This window comes from Ambystoma mexicanum, chromosome 10 (assembly GCF_040938575.1).
Source record: "Ambystoma mexicanum isolate Mex_15411 chromosome 10, UKY_AmexF1_1, whole genome shotgun sequence".
NCBI classification, from domain to species: Eukaryota; Metazoa; Chordata; class Amphibia; order Caudata; family Ambystomatidae; genus Ambystoma; species Ambystoma mexicanum.
The window spans coordinates 260,489,324-260,504,862 of record NC_090932.1 but is presented as its reverse complement, the minus strand read 5'-3'; the positions used below and the strand labels follow the sequence as shown (position 1 = coordinate 260,504,862).

At 45.0% G+C, this 15,539-nt stretch overlaps 1 protein-coding gene across 2 annotated transcripts in view; it reads right to left on the bottom strand.

Annotated features, from left to right (window-relative positions):
* Positions 1 to 13,805, bottom strand: part of LOC138491338 (natural cytotoxicity triggering receptor 3-like) — a 358,708-nt gene extending 344,903 nt beyond the window's left edge. For both annotated transcript variants that reach the window (XM_069617817.1, XM_069617818.1), the window contains exon 1: positions 13,716 to 13,805. In XM_069617817.1, the coding sequence (XP_069473918.1) occupies positions 13,716 to 13,732 (17 nt within the window). In that variant the 5' untranslated portion in view covers positions 13,733 to 13,805. The remainder of the gene's footprint in view (positions 1 to 13,715) is intronic.
* Between the last annotated feature and the right edge of the window lie 1,734 nt (positions 13,806 to 15,539).

The following is a 15,539-nucleotide window of genomic DNA, read 5'->3' as shown; positions in this document are numbered from 1 at the left end:
TTTCGGGGTCATCGGGAAAACCTAGATGGTCTCAACTGTGGACTTTTTTTGACGGTTGTTAAGTTGATTGCCAGGTACAATCCTACTTTTAATGCTCACCTCAACTCACAAAGCCGTATAAAGTATGTCAGCAAAACCATAACTGATGAGCTCATTAGCATGATTGCTTTGGAGACTAGGAAGTCAATCCTAGATTTGTGCAAAGAGGCGAAATTCTTTACACTGATTGCCGATTCAACGACTGATATATCCCATGTAGATCAAATGGCAATATTGGTACGATATGTTCATATTGATAGAGAAAAAAACAATGTGACCATCAATGAGAGCTTTCTTTCTTTCATTGACATACAGCAAGCAGATGCAGCTGCATTGTGTTCCCGCATTGTGAATGTTCTTTTTGGGGACTATGGGCTGAATCGTAATTATCTATGTGGGCAGGGATATGATGGAGCAAGTGTGATGTCGGGCGCACGGGGTGGATTGCAGGCAAAAATTAAAGATTATTTGGGAGACCATCTCTATGCCCCTTATATACACTGCCCTGCTCATCAAATTAACTTGGTTCTGGTACATGCAGCAGAGAACAGGGCCAGCCCAACCACCAAATGTTTCTTTGCCGTCATACAATCAGTGTACACTTACTTTGCATTTTCCAATCGTCGCTGGGCACTTTTATTGAAAAAATCAGAAAACCATGAACACCTTACTTCGCTTGCCCAGGAAAGTGACTCAATAGTTACAAAGGAAAATTCCCAACTAGATGACATTTGTAACTTTGATGATCTAGAAGACTTCAGCGGAATTCCACAAGAGGAATCCTCCAGTGCAGTAGAAAATGAAAAAGAACTATATGATGTCGCACCTAGTTCATCAAGCCAAGAATATAAAAAACCTCGCCATGTTCCATTGCGCTTAAAAGCCCTGTGTGAAACACGTTGGTTTGCTCGTTTGAAGGCAGTTGATGCTATGAAAGAGAACTTTTTGAACATAATTGAGTGCCTTGAGGATGAAGCCCATGCCCAACGAAGTAATGGAGAGGATGTAATGAAGGCAAGAACACTCCTCTTATCAATGGATTGGGTATTTTATCTGAACTTGTTGTGGTGGCAGAAAGTCCTCACTGTTATGGATGCTGTGGCACGCATCTTACAGTCTAAGTCAATTGACCTATTTTTGGTTGCTGAAATTTTTAAAGTGACAATACAGAAGCTTCAGAATTTAAGGTCAGATGATGCCTACTTTGATTTGATTAAATGTGCCAGAGAAGAATGGGAAGCAATGGGGCTTGAACAGAATGATTTCCCTGTCCAACGTGAAAGGCGTGTACCAAGGCGTGATGGAGAAACTTTAAGGGATGTGGCACTTTCACCTTTGGAAAAACATAAACTAGGATACTTTGAAGTATTGGATAACATGCTTGGTGAAATGAGAGAGCGATGCAATGGCTTCCAAGAAGTGAGTGAACTGTTTGGCTTCCTACAGCCCCAAAGGTTATCAGGCCTGAGCAGTGTTGAGCTAGGAAAACCAGTTGAACTCCTCCTAAAGAAATATTCAGTCTTCAGCCCGGAGCTACTGGGCAACCTGGTCTTATTCCAGACCTACTATTTTGAAGTTCAGAAACATGTCAAAACTGGGAGTGCATGCCCCACGAGTACAGTGCTAAATTATCTGCAGTTTATAATCTCCTCTTCTCTGGAAGATGTCTTACCAGAGATGTCCATGCTGTGCAGGATATTTTTAACCCTGCCAATAGGCATTGCAAGTGCAGAGAGGAGCATGAGTACTTTAAGGCGTGTGAAAAACTACATGCGCTCTACCATGACACAGAAGCGTCTAAGTGACTTGGCGCTTCTGGCAATTGAACAAGCTACTGTGTATAATTTAGATTTATCAAAACTGATAGAAGCATTTGCAAAGGCAAAGGCACGAAGAGGCAGTGTATTCCTATAAAATTTGGGGACCTTTGGTTGGCGCTGGCAATTTATTTACTTCTAGCATTGCACTTTATTTTTTTATGTATGCGTAGGGCATCATTTTATGAAGCTTAGCTGGCAATTGTGTTTTAACTTCCCTTATTGCACAAGAATGTCTATCAAGGAACTGTTTTTTTTTGGTTGCACAATACTGAATTTATTGTACTGCGAAATGTGTACTTATTAAAGACATATTTCCACAAGGTTCTGTATTTTTGTGAAAAATGTCCAGAGTTGTAATTACAAACATTGGATCCAGCTAGACTTCTTAGAGCCATTTTTCTAGGAAATTGGGCGCTCTTTAAAAGCTTTAAGTAATTCTCTTTCGCCATTAGCCTTGAAGCATGTTCATTTCCAACATTAGCTTTAGGCTTCATCCGCCAATATTACCATTGATAGCAAAGCCTGCTTAGGAGGCCCATCTGTTTCCAGTTAGTCAGACCCCTAGGCAACTGTAATAAAGACAACTTCATAAAAAATAGCTTTTGTCCCTAAAGTTTGCCATTGTGCACTTGTTACCTCAATTAACTCCGCCCACCCTAAGCTCCGCCTCCATGACCCGCCCACCTAGGGCCCTCTGTCAGGTGCTGCCCACGGGGCCCTTTGCCTTAAATCTGCCACTGCCATTCCCACTTAGTTTCCTGCTCCTCCCGCCCCCAAAAACCCTCTTGTTGGGAACAGTTTCAGCTGGCTTTGTTAAAGTCTTACCATCAACCTTTGCATTCGAAGTCCCTGCCAGTGTTTTTTCAAAGCAAATATCAACCAAAATTGGCTAATAAACAATTGTTATTGAATTATCAGCCGCTGCCAACACGTGTTTCAACCTTGAACCACAGGTCTTCATCAGGGCATTTAATAATAGTCAAAATCTTGAAATGTAGTAGCAGAACACTGCATGTTGTTGCCACGGAAAGGCCTTGAAGCCTAACAGATGTCCTGTGTTGCTGGGAACTAATCCCTTAAAATAGCATCGATTTTGTCCTTTTGAGTGATAATTACGTTTGTGAGGTTGACACAGAGCTATTAGGTTTCAAGATTTTGACAATTATGTCAAGGACTAGAACAACAAATTGTAGAAATTTTACCAACTAAGAATGGCAAGAAGTGATCTAGAAATGGTGGCAAGCTTTTGATTGAGAGCAACCTAAACTCCCTGATGAAGACCTGTGGTTCAAGGGCTAAACATGTGTTGGCAGCGGCTGAAAATTAAAGTGCAATTGTTTATTAGCCAATTTTGGTTGATTTTTTGAGAGAGGACTCCTATATATCTTGTGTCTGGCGCATTGGGAAGATACATCTGTTTGAAGCAATTAATTTATGTGACATTGGGCCTAGAGTCAAAATCTCGAACCAATGCTGCCTATTCACGCTAAACAAAATAGGATTTGTTCAAAATATAAATTATGTTCTTTCTTGTTTGAATCTATGGTGGTGAGCACAGAAGAGTAGTAACCCTTCCTTTGTTTGATATTTTTTTAAAGCACTCTTATAGAGTTAGGGCCTAATTCACAGAAGTGTTTTATAATGGCAAAAAACCCCATTGGAAAATGCTGTATGAATAAGGGACTTAATTACTTAATTTGAGTTGTAAATGAGCTACTGATGTAATACAATGTTTTAACCAGGTCTGCCTTCAGCCACTCAATGTAAAAGTACTATGGGTGTCCTTCATTGAAGCCCTGTGAAGAACAAGCATTGGCCAAGCCAATGGTTTTTGCTTGTGTATAAGTACTAAGCATTAGCCTGGCATGGCTATCAGATGCCCATGTACTTCTGCCATTTTGCACCTGCTACCATTGATAACCAATTAATAACACTATGGCAGTGCATGGCAAGTGACTTTCCAATGCGTACACAAAAGCCCAAACTGTTGGTATTGCCAATGCTTGTTCCATTAAGTTGGTTAACCCTCGTCTGCCCTGAAAAGCAGAGCCTCCTGTGCAAATGGCGACCAGGCAACATCTCCCGCAATCAGTGAGTGAGAGGTGCCAGTGTCCGGCTCTATGCTGGTGAAGGTTTGCAGGGGGCCCTAGAGCATCACATGTCCAATCTAATCATTGAGGGCAACTTATCATTAAACTTTCTAAATATAAGCAGGATGTGGAGTCCGCGCTGAGTCCTTCCTGTCCTTCGTGCTCCGGCATGCAGCGTGTGCAGGTGCACTGTGAGCGTTGTTTACCATCTTACGCTTCGTGTCTCGTGGAAAGTCTATGGCTGCCTAAAGGACTGAAAGTGGACTGGAGTGGAGACTGAACAGAACTGAACTGTGACAGGTACGGACATTAGGGCTCACTCTGCACCCGTAATGCAGTTTTATATTTACGAACAGCAAAAGGGTGGGGGGGGAGAGTCGGACTCAGGCAGTGTCGTATCCCCGGTGCAGCGTTGTCCTATAGCCGGGCATGTCCCTTCGTGTGGATATTCCAATCCACACTTGTAGCAGAACAGTTCCTCTGTCCTTTTCTCTAGATGTAGTTTGTTCAAGCTTTCGCCCAACGGCGTGCTCCCGAAACTTTCCACTTGACAGTCAATGGCTCTTTCGACCCTGGCCAGTGCCAGTATTTCCTCTAGCGTGCGGGACTTTTGGAGCAATTTCCTGCGGAATGTTTGGGACTCACACCCTGATATTATTTGCGATCTGAGGACTTCAGTGTTCGAATTGTTTGCGAAGTCGCAATGTTTGAGTTTTGTGCGGAGTCGCATTACATATGCGTCCATGGTCTCCCCCTTTGCCTGCTTTGTGATGTGGAACAGGTGCCTTTCATAGTCAACATTGGTGTGAGGTGCGAAGTATACTGCTAGAGCGTCCTTTAATTTTTGTATGGAGTCTATGGAGTCCTGGGGCATCTCGTCTATGATATCTCGGGTGGCGGAGCCAACCGCTAGCTTTAGGAGGCACACTTGCCTTGCATCCGCTACTGGCCCCTTGGCCCCCATGTACAGGTCAAAGTCTCGAATCCATTTGGTCCACCTGGGGCCCATGTTGCTCGTGTCCGTCACGTCGAAGGCTCCAGGCATCTGGGCGGCCAGTGTGTCCGGCAGTTGGTGGGGCATGTGACCTGGCATTTGGTCTACGGGTGCTCGGGGCCCATTTCCGGCCGCTCCCGCGCCCTGGTTTGCATCCTGATTAGACATGGCGCTGGGAGCGTGGCTTCCTTATGCAGGCTTCCGCTGTCGTGGTGCGATGGCCACCTTGGAAGGCACGAGCACCATCGATGAGCACCACGCCTGTTGAAGACGCTCCGGCGTGAGCCTGGCCCTTCGCTTGAGCCGGCACCGTCGCTGCCGCGTATTACCACGCGCACGTGCGCTCGCCTGCTCCTCCGTGCTCACCGTCGCGGCCCAGATCTTCTCTCCGTCCTGTCTGCCAGGTTCCTGTCCGGTTCCGCGACGCCCCCCACGCTGCGGCGACACCCTTCGCTTCTGGGTTGCTGTGGGCGTCGGTCAGCGGGCGTTCTCGTCGCTGTTGCGTGTCGATGCACGGCGCTCGTCTCCGGGGACCTGCCTCTCAGAATCCCATCCTCGTCGCCATTGTCGTATCCCCGGCCTAGGGATAAGCGCGCATGCAGGTCGCGGCAATAACAAGGCCGACACGGAGAGATGCTATTAAACCTCCTTCTTTATTCGTGCCTCAACTGTAACTAACTTGCCCCGCCCCTCCCACGTCACTTCCCTTCTTTTCCCGCCCCGGGTCCCTCCCGCCCCCGTCGTCCAGGATACGTCAACATGACAGGCAGCTCCTTAAACTGTCGGGCGTTCCCAAACCCTTTGCATTATTTACGGCCACATGCTTTGTATATTGCCACGTTACGCGGAAAACACTGGAACATTGAAACATTGAAACATTGGAAATTTGAAAGCTAGAAAGTGACGCTCTGGCTATTAGTGGCCATACGGAAAATACCTTTTTCTTTGTTAAGCAGTGCCTAAGCCTGGGATTTTGCGGCCATGATATTTGCTGTCCGTAACTGTTTGTAATAGTTTTGTCATTTGGGGGGCTGTGAAGGCTGTGAACTAGCTTCTCCCCCCTTTTGGAGAAAGCTGTTTTGGGGGCTGCGAGTTATACTCTCCCTCTCCTCCTTTCTTCGTTTACGTGCCCACACTGATTTTTCCAACTGCTTTCAGAACTGGCTTAGAGCATATGAACTTTTGTGACTTTTTACCCTGCTCATTTTAGCACCATAGCACTTTAGTATTACAGTGCATGTTCACTGTGTTAGGCAAGTGTGGTATATATCATTGCTCGGGGAAGGGTTTTATGGTAGTCCATAAGGCTTGTCCTAGGTTGGGTGATTACCAGTTATTGACAGTCGCGGAAGTATTCCCTTATTGATCTTCAGATCTTTATTTTTTCCCTCTTATGTTCCACTGTTCCAACTTTATTTGTTTTATCTGTTGGCTGGATTTTGAGTGAATAGTAGCTCTTATTGTGAGCCAATAGGTTGATTTTCAATCTCAAGTCCAAGTCCAAGTGCAATTTAGCCTATCAAGATTTGAAATATGGGGAGAAGAAAAGCTGGGGATGAAGGGAGATCGGAGGGGGGGGCCGAGGAGGGGGGCAAAAAAAACAAAAAATGTCAAAACTGTAAAAGCAAGTAAAACAGGGAAAACCTTGGTGATGACCACATCCTCACAAAAATCCCTTGATTCTTATATGGATGTGATGGCCAATAAAATTGTTAGCTGTATGAATGGTGCTGAGCGTGTCTCAAGAGAGGCCGCTCTGCTTTTAGAAGATCTGAATCAGGTAACAATGGGGCTATTGGCCCGGAACTCCTGCTATCAGAGAAGAGGTTGTGGGTTGGGGAGGAGGGAAGGGCTACCGGGGGACAGGGGGTAGGTCAGGAGCACGATCAGGAAATACCCTTGATGGGCATTCCAAGGGTGAGTAGCCCAATACGCGAGGTGCCTGATAGTCTGCCTCTGGACTCCTCGACAGCATGCAAGGGGGATAAGGAGTGGTTGGAAGCCCTTCTGGATGAAAAACTTAAACCCCTACAGATGATACTGCAATCCCTATGTGGTTTGAAGGAGGGGATCTTAAATACATTAGCTATTATGGATGATTCCATTAGAACCATATCACTGAAGCTTGATGATCTGGCTAAAGGAGGGTCGAAAGGGGTGGTGGATGGTAGGCCTTGTGCCTTGTGTGAGCAACCTAAGGGAGGCCGCCCTTTGAGTTGTGATAGGGCGGTAGAAAAGCAGAATCAGCAGCAAACACAACGGCAGCAGTGATGGTGGATCCTATCAGTTCGAGATCCTAACTTCCTGTAAGGATCTGCACTGACAGACGGTTGCACCGGTTGGGCCCCAAGTCTTGGAAAGTGGTGTGTTAGAGCAACAGAATGTCCTAACTCGATCCGGTGGAGATTTGGCAGACAAACCGGTTGAGTTCCGTCTACTCTCATGGAACATTGCAGTTTCATTGGGAAAATTGAGCAATGGCCCCATTGCTGAATTACTCCAAGGGAATGAGGTAGTATTCTTACAGGAAACCTGGACGCTGGGCGGTGGATACCCCACATCTTAATGGGTTTGTCTCCTTTTTTGCAGATGTATTCTTGGCTGTTGGAATGGGGGTTGCACACAGTTAATGGCCGCCTAGCCCCAGAAATTCCGGGTAAATTGACCTTCAGTAACCATATGGGCTCCTCGACAATAGATTATTTTTGCATCTCGGTGGGTTTATGGGAACGTGCCACAAGATTTGAGGTGATCCCTAATGTGAATAGTGATCATCACCCTATTTGTCTGTCTTTTGTGGGTCTGTTGGGGGCAAGGGTCTCACGGGATGTGGCACCCTGCCCAATAAAAGGGGTGATCAATGGATCCAGAAGAATCAAATGGGGGACTATTGTAGAGGAGAAATTGCACTATGAATCGATCATGGAGAATGCACCCCTTATGGGGCATCTTCTGGGGGATACCCTATCTGCAAAGTTGGTTGTAGACAGATTTGTAGAACTAGAGGGGGCTCTAACAACCAAGTTTATAAAAGCAATTAAGGCTAAGGGGAGATCTTCTCAGAAGGGCTGGTTTGACGAGGCATGTAAAGAAGCTAAGCGAGCGTTATTATTGATCCTTAAGGACCCGGCTTCCAGTAGAAGAGCATTAACTCAGGTGAGAGCTCAGTATGAGAGTGAGCTCAGTCGGAGGAAAAAGGAAATTGAAGGGTTGGCCTGGGAAGGCTTTCTGGATGCCGCTAAAAGAAGGGATCAGAAGGCATTCTGGGAGTTTGTGAAGGGTGGCCCAAATGGGTGTGGAACCCTTGCAGGTAGTGGGACATATGTGGAGGAAGGAGCCTGGATAAAGCATTTTGGGAGTCTCTTTGGGGTTTCTCTAACTGAGGGGCCTGTAGAAATAGCGGCATCCCCCTAAATTTTGTAGTCGAGGAAGTCGGGAAGGCCATACTTCAACAGGCCCATAACCAGGAACCAGGCCCGGATATGATTCCCGCGGATATGTTTCAGGACCCCGTGGATTTGTGGGCACCGCTTCTAACGTTAGTGTTCAATGCCTGCATGAAATCCGGTAATTACCCCAGCTCATGGACAAGGGCCATCATTTTCCCCATTTTTAAAAAGTGGGACATGGCGGACCCTGGGGCCTATAGGCCAATTTCACTGTTGGACTCCTCCTTAAAAATATTTGGAAGAGTGTTGTTGGCACGTATTGAATCCTGGCTGACAGAATAATCTATCCTTTCTGATATTCAGTTTGGGTTTCGGTCAGGTGTAAGGACCATGGAACAGAGTTTAAATGTGTACCTGTTAGTGGCCAACTCGGTCTTTTGTAAGGGTGAGCCGGTGTATTTGGCATTTATGGACCTGAGCACAGCCTTTGACAAGGTAGACAGGGCATAGCTCTGGGCCACGCTCGGGTCGCTGGGTTGTCCGGGGGATATTTTGAGGGTGTTGGTCGACATCCACATGGATAATGAGGCATGCATGCGCAATGGACCGGGTGGTCACTGCACGGCCTGCTTCAGTGTCAGATGTGGTGTGGTGCATGGCTGTGTGCTGGCCCCCATATGTTTTTGTTTGTATATAAATGGTCTTTCTGGATTCCTCATTAACATTTTTGATGACTTTTTGGTTTTGGGGGGAAGGGCTTTCCCTGTTCTTGCATACACAGATGACACAGTATTGATTGCTAGAACACCAAGAGTTCTTCAGACCCTGATTAATGCATACACAACATTTATGTGCGAATTGGGTCTAAAAATAAACACCAAAAAATCTGCTGTGATGGCGTGTGTGGGCAGGAAACGGCCTGCGGCTATGAGATCAATGTTATGTGCGGGAGAGGTGATACCCAGGGTAAAGGTATTTGACTACCTTGGGTTAAGCTTCTCGGAACTCCTATCTGGAAAGGCACATTTGGCTAAATAATCTATGAAAATGAGCCAGCAAACTGGGGGCATTTTTCCGCTTTATGTCACGGTGTGAGGGAGAACCATTAGAAGTGATATCTAAGATCTACAGTGCCCAAGCAATGGCCGTCACCATGTATGGTGCCCCAATATGGGGCTTCCAGAGGGCTGAAGAAATGCAAATAAAAGAGAACAAATTCATCAGGAGACTGTTGGGCCTCCCAAACTCTGCTGCAAGTATTTAATTCATTGTGAATTGGGAATGGAGTTTTGGGAAGACCTGTGGGCGTTGGCCCCGATTCTGTTCTGGATCCGGCTATGGGCAAACGAATTTGCCTCCATCTGCGATTTTATTATTCGATCTGTATTGGGAAATGGGGGCTGGTAAAAAATTCCCTGGCTGGACTATATTTCTAAAGCCCTTGAGGAGGCCAACCTAGGTACTCTCTTTCCGCCTGAGGTGCTAATAACAGACGTAGAGGGGAAAAGCCATAAAATGGTGTCGAGGGAGGCTGTTACATGGGTAGGTGGGGGCAAAAAGGTTTTTTTTCAGTGAAGCATACACAACATAGATAGGCACCTCTCCCACAACCTCCTCAGCATCTCCTGCTGAGCACCCACACGACCTTGGGTCCTGACACTCACTCCCCTCAAAAAGAAAAACGATACCTGCTGCCCGGCCTTCTCGTACCACCTCCGTTATGTTCGCCCACTCACACAAATAAAGTACAACCTGGTATCTTCACACTCTCAGCCACTTCCCTAATAATGATGAGGCCTGGGATACCCTCGCCCCACCCCTTCCTGAGCTTCTCCACACCTCCGTCTCCCCCAGCTTGCCAGCTGTGGGCAGGATGCAAGCCTGCCAGTGCTACTGTACCACTGCTCCCACACTTCCGAAGTCCTAATTTCACGTGGGAGCCATGGCCTTAAAAAAAAGGCACACTTGCGGCCAACACACTGTGGGGCATCACGATAGGAAAATTAGAAAAGGGTACAGGGTGTTCTCTGATTCCTAGGGATGCAGCTATGATGTTCTGTTGTAGTGACATCATGACAATAGAATATAACTTTCAAACTCCACTGTCGTGACATGGTTGAATGAGAGCACAATTTGCAAACACTATGGGCCCCAATCATGGAAAGTATTGCACGGTTCAAAGTGACTTTGCACTGCTGAAAAGTGACATTGCACTTGCACTGCCGACATAAACCCTTATTCATGGAACTGTACAAAGTTTATTTTTGCAGAGCAAAGTCAGTGCAAAGTAATTTTGCACTGCAAAAATGACTGTACTGATTTTGCACTGAATTTGCACAGTAGAAATACACTTTGCACGGTTCCATGAATCAGGGTTTGTGTCGGCAGTGCAAAGTCACTTTTCAGCAGTGCAAAGTCACTTTGAACCATGCAAACAAATCCATGAATATGGCCCTTTTTTGATAATGGCGCCCTAAGGAAGCATTGCACAACATAGAGAATCGTATATGTGCAGGCTAGCTGCAAACACAGGCGACCCGCAGACTCCCCATCCATGGAATCGACAATAGGGAACTCTGGAGAATTCCCTGTAGGCCTCAGCACCCTGGCCCTCTTTTGTATGGTAACCCATTTTATTTCCAAATGTTCCCATAGGAAAAGGGTTGGGCTTGCTGGAAAGGTGTATTATAGGGCCACTTTGAAAATGATTTCCGGAGCCTCTTTGGGTTCCAAGTCCACCTCTGCATCCATGCACAAATAGGTAGAGGCGTATTACCGACATCTATATATGAGACAATTGAACCCACGTGAGTGCAGACTGGGCCAGTTCCCTTGCATACCGACAGTAAACACATTTACATTAAAGGGCTTCAAAGGGGGCATCATTGAAAATGGCTATTTGAACAATTCCATCGTGGTTTCAGAGGTGGAAAAATGACAAGAACATAATGTAAACACCCATCACAAGCATGAGCGTTTCTTTGGGATGCTGAGAAGTTTTAACCGGGATATGTGCATAACCCTGTCAGCATTGTGCTTTTCCCTGGACCTGGCTTCCAGCACAGGAGGCCAGATGAAGTAGAAACAGCTGCACCCCTATCTGACTCTGGGATGCACTCCCCAATGACACCCACGTCCCGCAATTCTGTGGTAACAGTGATGGACAGCTTTGCCCAGCAGAAGGGCAATTTGCAATAACTTACCCGTGCAAAAAGTTAATGAAACTGAGCGAGCCATGCAGATATGACACCCGCTCTGGCTGGCTGATGCAAGAAAAGCATTTTGCACTTTTTGATCTGTACAAATATTGGTGATCAATACCTGTCCCTGGTGCAAAATTGCAGAACACCCGTGCAATGTATGTAATCAAGCCCAGGGATGTTGTTGCCTAACATGTGCCAATGGCATGCGCATTGAACAAACGTTTGTGAATGAGTCCCACTGTATGTTTTCCTTGACTACATTTAAACATCACATTAAGAAAAAAGAAAGGATAAGCACAGCGCAGTATACCAAAGGGTGCAATTAACTATCACTTCGGATCAGAATACCTAATTTGCACTGATGCTGGGAAATTTTGAATTAGGGCAGGGAAATTTTGCAATGTCATTTGCTCTGACGGACACATGAAAATGCTTCATTTGTATCAGCGAAAGAGTGCAAAGAAGGCATTGTTACAGTCGATAGATGCAAATGTCAGTGCTTAATAAATGACACTAGAGAATAATAGTTTGGAACTGGATTTTTTTAACACTTCTTTCGATTGTGCTTTTGTGCATGAGTAAAGCGGCACATGGCTTAAAAATACCTACAAACATTAAACATTTAAAACTATGTTTAAAAAAACGTAGCATAAAAACAAGAACTTTCAGAGGTTTTAAAAACGGCTATAAAAATTAGTTTTGGGATAGTGCCGTTTGCAGGACATAAACATGGGAGACCTGTTCAGGGCGGTAGCCACAGTCATGGCTCCTCAGTTAAGTCATATGATATGATAGGTTATTTATAACGCGCTTAATACCCAGAGGTTTGCTGCTGAGCTATCCTCCCGAGACAAGGGTGTAGTTTGTAAAGCTGGCCATTTTCAGCTGAGGATACTTTGGACGGTTCCTCCTTTTCTACCTAGTCACCTTCGTCCTCCAGTAGTGGCTGCTCTTGTGCTTAGTCAACTGGATTATTGCAATGGCCTGTTACTGGCTCAACCAGTGGGACTGATCCATCGTCTCCAGGTATTGCAACATTTACCAGCCTCAATTGTGACAAATTCTCCCTACGGTACTCACACTTTGCCAGTCCTTCGCTCCTTGCACTGGCTTCCAGTAGCCAGGCGTATTGAATTCAAGGCTCTCTGATTAGCTCATCAAGCTTTCAATCAGCAGTGAGCAGTGTATACCGGGACAAATATGTCCCACTATTGTCCTGGCCGAGATCTTTGCTCTGCCAAGGCTTGTTTGGTGGTGATCCCTAGGTTTCGTCTTTCTCGAGTGGGAGGCTGGCCTTTTCCTATCGTTGCTGGTAAATTGTGGAATGCTCTGCCCTTTGTGCTTAGAGCTTCCCGGAGTCATTTGGAATTTAGGCCTCTTCTTTTAGGCAGAAGTTGATGGTTTTCTGGTTGTTTCCTAGTGCCAAGATGTCCTCTGGCGAACAAGCGCTTAATAGAATTGGATAACATAACATAACATTCATTGGGACATTCTGTGTATAGTTCACATTAGGGCTTAATAGCGTGTTGATAGAGTGCTTCAAAGAGCAGCCTAGCTCAAATACAGGCTGGGAACTTTAGATGGTATGCAATGTTTTGTAAAATAATGACTTTATCAGTCGGCCATAAGAGCTGCCAGATGTAAACCTGGCCCTTTTTTTTACTGAGTGTGTTACAGTTAGCTTTATGCCGACCTTTCCCAAAAGCAAATACATTCACAAATCATGGAACTCTTCATTAATAAAGAAAGAGAAAAGTCAATCAATGATCTAAATCTTGATGTTTGTATCATCCTCACCACAGTTATTTAAAAAAAAAATTGCATTCACTTTTTTTTATTTGAAGGCAATTTCACACGATTATGTTACTTTGCACCACCAGGTTCAAAAACACGTGTTACATTCCTCCCAGGGTCTCCTTAAAGTTCAGATCTGTACTTGATTTCGGTAGTCGTTCACCCAGTTTAAAAAAAACAAAAAACGACAGTTGTTGGTGATTAAATCGATTATAAAATATTCAGTAAAATGATGTTGCACTCAACCGGATTTGCCGAGTAAGACACTGGAATATAAAATGGCAGAGAGTTTGTGGGAGGCTACAAATGCTTGATATCTTACCTGTGACAGTTTTATTCAAGTGCATAAAAGATAAGCGGGAAAGTTAGTAGAGAGATAAGCTTACCTAGCGCGTGGCTTCATGGGAGGCAGCAAGGTCGTGTTTGTGATTGCTCAGAGGCACCTTGTGTGTTCCCACAGGCGGGCTGAGCTCATCACGTCTCAGAGAAGTGAAATTGGCTGTTTTCTGACACTTCCCTTTACCGGTATTAGTTGTCTTTTGTTAAGAAGAAGGTTGGGCTGAGCTGCTGTGACGTTACGTACAGCAACTCTCACCACAGACTTTATTCCCAAACATACTAGCGATGGTGACACGATGGGGCTGGCGCATAAATTTGGCCCGGGCGTCAATAAAAAAGCGGCCCTAATTCACAAATGGCAATTTCTTCCTTTTGGGTCAGACTGGTCGGGTAGAACTCAAGAGGGAGAGTGGTAAAATGTGCTGCAAATAATACGTTTTAAAGCATATCTGTTTAGTAGCGTTGTTCAAAACTACAAGATGCAGAGTGAAGTAACTTATCAAATTGGCCCATTTTAACCTCCAAAAAACTGCCCTGCTCTAGCATTGGCCTAATGGCCAGTCCGAGCCTGGGGCACATGTTTATGTTTGTTTATGTTTCGGAATGTATATAGCGCACCAGGTACCCAAAGGCTTAAGGGCGCTTAACATACAAACAGAGCAGGCCGCAAAAAGCGGGTCAGATAGCAGGTAATTTAGAATACTCCGGGGACAAGCGGGACAGTTTTAAGGATCAGAGAGAGATTAAGAGAAGAGAACTGTTTTCAGCTTTTTGTTGAAAACCTCAGTGGATGCAATAACTCTCAATAAGGGCATTAAAGTATTCCATGCCTGGGGAGCCGCCGATGCAAAAGCAGCATGTGAAGCAAGCTCGTAATCACAACTGACCTTTAAACTTTAAAATAGGGTATTGTTTTTAGGGCATTAAGGAAGTTTGGTTGTGAAAGCTACCACAAATTATGGGACCACTAATAACACTAGTAACACTTTCATTTTTCTGACAGAAAACGAATGGTGTGATTTTTCCAAAACGCATATTTTGAGCACCCTGCATGAAAAAAAATGCATAGTCTGCAATCCTGATCCGGACCGGGCAGGCACACTGCTGACACTGGAATGACAATAAGCACACAGAGAAACTACCAGAGTACACACTAAGCCAATCCCAGAGTGGGATTGCCAAAGTGCGAAGAAACTATTTACAAGGATGAGTAGTGGCTAAACCACCCACTCAGCCATCAGACTTCTTCAAAACAAGAGTGACCCCGAAACAGTCACAGTTAAGAGATATACCTCTTTTTCCTTTTGTGTAACGTTGGCCAAGGGCAAGCTACACTCTTAAGAGCGGTGTGAATGGGGAACAGTAGCAACCCAAACAGCAAAGTACAACATTATAAATTAAGGAAGATATGTTCTGTAAACATATATACACTTTAATTAAACACATCATATGTAATAATAACTTAAAAGACCAACAATACAAAAACCCACACCTGTGAAAAGAACACAGAATATGCAAAGATATAAACATACAGCACTTTGTGTAATGAATGAAGGGCAAAAGGCAATAAAAAAACACAATGTTCATAAAAAGATGTATTGTTTGTGAACGAAAGTGAGCTAACTGGTCTTTAGGACCTAAAGTTGGACCAGTGGGGAAATAAGAAGTCAATAATACCTTTTTGCTGTTCTTGGCAGTTCAACAGCAGCAAATCAAGCTTCTTGGATCTGTGTCAGGTCAAAGATTAGGAGAGTGCTATAAGCAGAACAGGAGGGTCCTGGGGGTTCCAATGTGTTGAATGTTGCTTGAAACATGGCTTGAAGTGGCTTGATGGGGGAAACACAAGAACCCTGGTTGATTTGGTCATCAGT